The following is an 8,465-nucleotide window of genomic DNA, read 5'->3' on the forward strand; positions in this document are numbered from 1 at the left end:
ATATATATATATATATATATATATATATATATATATATATCTATGATAATCACAGTACAATCACAACTTATTATCTATAATCCTATCAAATTCACAGTACAGTCAATACAACTTAAAATATATCGCAAAAAAAGAAAGATAATGAGATAACAAAATAATTTTTAAGCATCACAAAAAGATATGAATGTCAGTTTATGCAGGAATGACATTTGAATTAACTGCGATAAATAAAAACAAAATATTTTATAGATCCATAATAATAATAATAATAATAATAAAAATAAGTAAGTAAAAATCTTTAAAATTTTAACCAAATATTAGCTTTTAACTTTTTTTAGCTTTTAGCTTTTAATCAATAATAATGTATTCATTTTAATTGCACATTAAAGAATACTATTTAAAGTACTATTTAAAATACTATTTAAATACTATTTAATACTTAAGTTAAATTAGTAATTGCACTTTGTTCACGGAAATGAAGTGATACAAATACAGTTTGATGGCACTAAATGATTTTCAAATTTGATCAGAATCCTTAATGTCTTGAAATTGTAAGAAATCCTGAGTTTTTGAACATTTTAAATTCGGCGAGTCTTGCAACGTTACGTTGAGTAGTGATTGTACGGGAATAGATTTTTCATTTTCAGCTTGTGGATATTTCTTTACAGTAATAGTTTGTTGAACACTTGCAGCTGTGGCTCTCTCCGGAGCTGGACTTTTCATATTTAATAATACTTTAGGGAAAAGACTTGAAAAACGAAAGGCTTGCGAATCAAGATTAGATGATGAAAATGAAGGGGAATGATGAACTAAGGACATTACAAAGAGACTTTGAGAGATTGGATTGACTGTAGGAACTGAAATTGTGGACAGTTGAGCCGGGTAAACAGTTGAGCTCTTAGAAGCAAAAATGTTTTGCAAGCCATTTAATAATTGATTAGTTGTTTCTTTTAATATACTTCTTTGGCTTTCAAGCATATTATTAACTATTTCTTTTTCTATTTTTTTTTCAGATTCCATTAACCGTTCAATGAAGCATCGATTCTCTGTCATAATCTTACTTTGAATTTCTTCATTTTTCCTTTAATTTGTCCGCGTATCTCAAGGTAATAGCTTCATTTGATCTGCTCAGTTTACGTTTCTTTTTTACTGGAATAGCACTATTAACTGTACTAGATTTACGGTATTCGATTCACTTGACGAATCTTCTTGTAACAGGCAGTCTGTTGTCGAATTGTCCGATGTCGACGAACATCCTGGGATTGCGCCGTCTCGTGGATCTGGTTCATCTTCATAGATGCTGTTGCTTGAATCTAGTATAGAATAATTTGTTTATATTATCTTAAATATATACTGTCATTATATAGATTCTTATCTACTACACTTCATAAAATTACATTTGTAAGAAAATCACTTACAACTATTATTATTGCTCTCAGGGAAATCTTGTAATGGTATGCTGTCTACAACATCCCCTATAGCAATGGGACGGAAATCCAAAAGTTGGCTCATTTCTTCAGTATATGGAAATGAAGACATGCAGTTACCAGATCCACTTTTTCCCATTTGTCTTCGGATTTTGTTATATTGAACTGAAAATTGCAAGTAACGTTACAATATGAAACTAAGTTTTCAAGCTCTTTTCCTAAAGTATTACTAAGTTTAAAAAGTCCAGTTTCGGTGAGAGCAACAGCTGCAAGTGTTCAACAAACTATTACTGTAAAGAAATATCTACAAATTGAAATAAAAAGCCTATTCTCGTACAATCATTATTCATCGTAACGTTGCAAGACTCGCAGAATTTAAAATGTTCAAGTATTCAAAGATTCTTTATAATTATCATTCAATAAATCAAAAGCATTATTAACGTTACATATATTTACTTCGCATAAAATATATTTTTACTTACGCCTCAAAGTTCTAAATCTAGTCTGCATTTGCTTTGACGTCTTGATATAATCTTTATCTTTCATGGGCGATTCTAAATATTTAAAAATTTCATCTGCTCGAAACCTTTTTCCATCTAAACTTTTCATCACTTGCCGTTCTCTCATCAATTTGAAAAAATATTGAGTTTCTTCGATTTCCCAACCTTCACGCTTTTTTATTTCCATTTTTTTTACTTTTTCTTTGCCTTCTGTACTATAGTATGGAATACAGAATAACCAACTCCGTAATGGAGAGTTAATGTTTAATTTTTATATGGTTGGCATTATTGCCATCATTACTCTGCGACCGTTCCTTTTTACGTCGATGTAGTAACCTCTTCACCAAATGACTTTGAGTTATTACATCGATGTAATAACTTCATCATAAAAGAGCGTTTATACGGCATCTAACGTCAGTAGTTATAACATCGATGTTATAACTTCGGCTTAAATCGGGCCGTGTAAACGTAGTTCATAAGGAGTTAGCAGTCTAGTATTATCAGAGAGAAGCCTGAGAGGCGCCATGAAGCCGTTTTTGAGGGAACCCATTCTCACCGCCGTACAGTGGCGCTAACTGGATCGATTTTAGAGCCGGTGGAACTACGTAACTGGATCGACTTTCCAGCGGTTCGCGTCCGTGCTAGATCCACAATTGTAGATCTCTAAAGTACGAAACATATACATTCATTAATATTTTATTACATATTATTAACTGCAACTGCACATGATCTTTTTTCACTTTAACATATATTATGAAGTAACATATATACGTGTATACAGGGTGTCCCAGAACAACCTTCCGTCCGTAAAATGACGAATTTCTGACACAATTCTAAGACAATTTTTCCTTTACAAAAATTTGATTTGAAGCGTAGTTTTTGTGTTATAAGCAAAAATAATTAGCAAATCACGCGTCGAGTATAGAAAGCAGGCAGGAGCGGCGCGGCGCACCGCGGGCGCAGGTGACCGTCCGACGGGTGATTACCGCCGCATGAGTCGCTAACTATTTTATCTTATAGCATAAAATTATGCTTTAAATAAAATTTTGGTAAAGAAGAAAATGTCTTATAATTACGTCAGGAATGCGTGTTCCTTAAAATAACATTACTTTAATGACCAAAAGTTGTTCCGAATCGCCGGCCGTCGGACGCTGCGATCAGCTGATTGCTTACTCAGCATACACGCGATGTGTGTATGTCTGAGTGTGTGCGTAAAAGGAAGGAACAGAGTGAGTGAAAGAAAGAGAGAGAGAGAAATAACCGCCTCCGCGACGGCGACGCTCCTTTGATTGTCATCGATATTGTCGTCAACGACTTTAGACTGATCGATATATTGATTTTCCGGCTCAGCTGAGAGACACATCGCGTGTAGCAATCAGCTGATCGCAGCGTCCAACGTTATTTTAAGGAACACTTATTCCTGACGTAATTATAAGACATTTTCTTCTTTACCAAAATTTTATTTAAAGCATAATTTTATGTTATAAGATAAAATAGTTAGCGACTCATGCGGCGGTAATCACTCGTCGAACGGTCAGCTGCGCCCGCGCTCGCGGTGTGCTGCGCCGTTCCTATCTGCCTTTTGTACTCGACGTGTAATTTGCTAACTATTTTTACTTATAACTCAAAAACTAAGCTTCAAATAAAATTTTGGTAAAGGAAAAATTGTCTTAGAATTGTGTCAGAAATACGTCATTTTACGGACGGAAGGTTGTTCTGGGACACCCTGTATATCTATATATACAGGGTGTCCGGTAATAACCGCCTCACCGCTCATATACAGGTAGAGCAGGTCAAACTGAGTAAAAAAGTCCTCTACCATTTTGCGATTTTCGAAATAATTATCGCAAAATTAATTACCAAAGATTGACAAATCTGGGCGAGTGCAAGCGCGCGGCGAGAAGGCCCATCCTACTGCTATGCGGTTACTAGGCGCTCATTGAATGATAGGAGCAGCGGTCTACGACTGAAAATGGATGCGTATGAGTAGCGCACCTAGTAACCGCGTAGCGGTGGGACGGCCTTCTCGCCGCGCGCGCTTTACTCGCGTGGATTCGCCGATCTTTTTTAATTAATTTCTCGATCATTATTTCGAAAATCGAAAAATGGTAGAGGACTTTTCTACTCAGTTTGACCTGCTCTACCTGTACATGAGCGGTGAGGCGGTTATTACCGGACACCCTGTATATATGTATATACATAAAAATCTGAATTTGCAACTAACAGTTACACATTTTTACTTTAACATAATTATGTGTTTTCTTTACACCAATTGATTTGTCTCATTATTCTGTGCATAAAAGTATTAGAGTAAGATAATCAAAAAATGAATATTTTACGAGATATCTTGTATTTTATGTCAAAATACTGCAATTTTGAAGCCTTATAACTTAAAAAATACTTAATAAAAAATACTTTGTCATAAGTGGTTTGGAAAGCTCTCGAGATGAGCTACAAGAATATGTAAAAATATATAGGGTATTCCATTTAAAAAACTTGAAGTGACCTTCACGTGACCTTCAAATGACTTTTCAAGCTCAAACCAATGGTACCATCTTATCCCCCCCTCGAAACCATACAACTTTTGTCTGAAACATTTTTCTCTCTTGGGCTTGGTTTTTGAGATATTCGACTGGATGGATTAAAATGGTCCACCCTGTATATACACGTATATATGTTACTTCATAATATATATTAAAGTGAAAAAAGATCACGCGCAGTTGCAGTTAATAATATGTAATAAAATATTAATGAATATATATGTTTCGTACTTTAGAGATCCACAATTATGGATCTAGCACGGACACGAACCATAATTTGTGGATCTAGTACGGACGCGAACCGCTGGAAAGTCGATCCAGCTACGTAGTTCCACAGGCTCTAAAATCGATCCAGTTAGCGCCACTGTACGGCGGTAGTAATGGGTTCCTTCAAAAACGGCTTCATGGCGCCTCTCAGGCTTCTCTCTGATATGGGCCCCTGCTGTCCTTGTCTATCGCGCATGTGCAAGCTGATACGAGTGCCTCTCTCCTTTGCTCACAGAATAACAAGAGTAATATTTTTATAACGCGCGTTCTCTTTCTATTTCGCTATCGCGTTCTCAGCCCCCTCCCGTGCTCTATATCTAATATCTTTATGATCTCAAAACTTTAGAATTTCTTAAATCTATCCTAATACGACCACTTCATTGGTTGAGCTATTCTATTCAATCAATGAAATGATTGTATTAGGATAAATTTAAGAAATTCTCAAGTCTTAAGATTTGACAAATAACTATGAATTCAGACCTAAGAGCGTATTCAGTGCAATTAGGCGAGTTTCCATCGATTTCAATCTTATTTTGCTCCAAATTGAAACCAGATTAAGTAGTCGGTGGAAGCTAGACCAATAACTGTTTAAAGGCCTGGGCACATAAAAAACTTAACCGTAAGACGTAAGGGGATGTCGTACCCTCCTACCTTACCGATCAAAACGATTGTTTAATACTAGACCAAAATTATTTTATTGGTTGTACAGAATGAAAAATGCCTCTCCATGATTAAAGTATATACAGCAACGATCGACGAAGTAGTATAATTTTCAGTTAAAAATGAGGAAAATAAGAAATTACAGTTTTATATTATCGATTGGTAGCGTCAAGTCGTAACTATATTTATTAATATAAAAGTTTTGCAATTTGCACGTACAAAATAAGTTCACTTTGTGTAAGGAAATGCATGACAGAATATATGTAAACTTGTAGAAATGAATTTGATGTCTAATAAAAATAATTTCGGTCTAGTACACTTTCGTGCATATGTATCATACAAAATCGAGGATAAATAGGTAAAAAAGAGCAATAGATTAGTGCACCAGCAGATTGACTGGTGTCGCGATAGTCAGAGCTATAATCTTTTTCTGTGACAAGGAAAGACAATAGTACTATCCTTGTCTGTTTCATGCGTTCAGAGTAACAAATATACACGCCGGTGGTGCCGAACCGGCTCATGGCCCGTATGACGCACACACAAGCGTGAGCCGTTTACATGTGAGCTTGGCACATGCGCGGCGCCACATATACACGACTCGCGCTTGTGTGTGCGTCATACGGAAAGTGAGCCATGCATCTGATTCGGCATCACTGATGCATGCTCTAATATCGTTTAGTGTAGTTTTGTGTAGTGAAGTTATTTGTGTAGTGTTAGTTATTTGTCTCTAAAAATGGGTCAACAGTACGATTGGAAACATTTGTCTCTCTGTCAACGTAGAGTTTCCTTCAAGAAAGGCTGGATGAAAAGGTTAGTATTTTCATTTATATAAAAGGAATTGTTTTAATGTTGTTATGTCATATGTTGTTTATTATATTGTTACCCAATTATGTTATGGCATATCGTTTTCGAATGAAAGATTTCATTACTCAAAGAGCGATCTTATTTTCCAATAAATTTATATTTTTTGTCAAAAATGAATTTTGATTTATAAGTTATATATAAATAATATGTACATATAAAATATAACAATATATAATATTATTTAAATAATATAATATATATAGAAAGAGTTACGATGTCCCATTTGACACTTTCACTTTTATAAAGCACATACTTTATTCTCTAATAATCAAATTATCAAAATAATAAAATAATATTATAATGTTCTTGAAATTGTCCATTGATTTAAAAATTGAAATATTTCTATTAACACAAGACGGATTTTTGACGTCATTAATCACACTTTTTGAGTGATGACTTGTATCATTTGAAAACGATAATATTTGATAATTTGGCTTCCATAAAGTCCATTAAAACATTAGTATTATGAAAATTGTTCTACATTTTTTCAAATTATATCTTTAAAACGATTTCTAAATAAAAAATATAAATAGTACATAAAGTTTATTATTAAAATGCGGTTTGCATGTACGCATTTGTTAAAAAATAACCCCAGAGACGATTTATTCGTAAGCTGGTTGTAATATTTCGTACTAGATGCGGTTTGCATGTGCGCACTGGTTAAAAAATTATCCCAGAAGCGATTTAGTCGTAATCTGGTTGCAATATTTTATGCTAGATGCGGTTTGCAAGGCGCACTGGTTAAAAAATTATCCCAGAGGCGATTTATTCGTGAGCTGATTGTAATATTTCGTACTAGATGCGGTTTGCATGTGCGCTTTAGTTAAAAAATAATCCCAGAAGCGATTTATTCGTGAGCTGGTTATAATATTTCATACCAGATGTGGTTTGCATGTGCGCACTGGTAAAAAAATTATCCCAGAGGCGATTTAGTCGTAATCTGATTGCAATATTTTATGCCAGATGCGGTTTGCACGGCGCACTGGTTAAAAAATTATCCTAGAGGCGATTTATTCGTGAGCTGGTTGCATTTTATGCCAGATGTGATTTGCATGTGCGCACTGGTAAAAAAATTATCCCAGAGGCGATTTATTCGTGAGCTGGTTGTAATATTTCGTACTAGATGTGGTTTGCATGTGCGCATTAGTTAAAAAATAATCTCAGATGCGATTTATTCGATAGCTGGTTATAATATTTTGTACCAGATGTGGTTTGTATGTGCGCACTGGTTAAAAAATTATCCCAGAGGCGATTTAGTTGTAATCTGATTGCAATATTTTATGCCAGATGCGGTTTGCACGGCGCACTGGTTAAAAAATTATCCTAGAGGCAATTTATTCGTGAGCTGGTTGCATTTTATGCCAGATGTGATTTGCATGTGCGCACTGGTAAAAAAATTATTCCAGAGGCGATTTATTCGTAAGCTGGTTGTAATATTTCGTACTAGATGCGGTTTGCATGTGCGCATTAGTTAAAAAATAATCCCAGAGGCGATTTATTCGTGAGCTGGTTGTAATATTTCATACCAGATGCGGTTTGCATGTGACATTTTGCGCTGCAATTGTAAAGAACATTTTGTTCCCTCCCTCTATCAATACCGCGGCTATGAAATATACTTGCGAGAGGAAAAAATTGCAAAAAAAGAATTGGACAAAAAAAAAAGAAAAAGGAGATTAAAACTTGCGGATTATTCATTAATGTTAAAAATCCATGCTTGGGTGCTTCTCCTGATGGGCTCATAGATAAAGATGGCCTGGTAGAAATAAAATGTCCTCTATCAGCTGAACATTTAACAGCAAAAGAGGCTATGAAGACGCTGCCTCAATTAAAAAGCGTTTTTGATAAGAAAAATCTAGATAAGATGAATCCAAAACATCGATTTTTTTATCAAGTTCAAGGCCAGTTAAGTGTATCGCAGCGAGAATATTGTATTTTCACTTTGTGGATGCCAAGAAGCTTAAAAATAGCACGTGCTAATAGGGACAATGTATTTTGAAATACTCAAATGCTGCCCTTTTTAACACGTTTCTATTATGATTGCATGCTGCCCGAAATCTTGGATAGTCGACATAATAGACATATGCCTATTAGAAATCCTAAATATATAATATGAGCTCAAGAAGCAGTCCAAAATTTATTGGTCGAAAAAGTCATCGACAATATAATTTAGACGAAAATATTATCAAAGAAAGTCAATGTTGCAAATC

General features: G+C 34.8%; 1 protein-coding gene across 1 annotated transcript; it reads right to left on the minus strand.

Moving 5' to 3' along the window:
* Nucleotides 1-745: 745 nt before the first annotated feature.
* On the minus strand, nucleotides 746-2,199 carry LOC140667109 (uncharacterized). Its single transcript, XM_072894798.1, has 3 exons — nucleotides 1,910-2,199; nucleotides 1,419-1,592; nucleotides 746-1,313 (listed from the first exon to the last, which is right to left on the minus strand). The coding sequence occupies exons 1-3, from the start codon at nucleotides 2,112-2,114 to the stop codon at nucleotides 1,147-1,149; spliced, it is 546 nt and encodes a 181-aa protein (XP_072750899.1). The 5' UTR covers nucleotides 2,115-2,199; the 3' UTR covers nucleotides 746-1,146.
* Between the last annotated feature and the right edge of the window lie 6,266 nt (nucleotides 2,200-8,465).

The sequence above is a fragment of the Anoplolepis gracilipes genome, chromosome 6 (assembly GCF_047496725.1).
Source record: "Anoplolepis gracilipes chromosome 6, ASM4749672v1, whole genome shotgun sequence".
In the NCBI taxonomy this organism is placed as follows: Eukaryota; Metazoa; Arthropoda; class Insecta; order Hymenoptera; family Formicidae; genus Anoplolepis; species Anoplolepis gracilipes.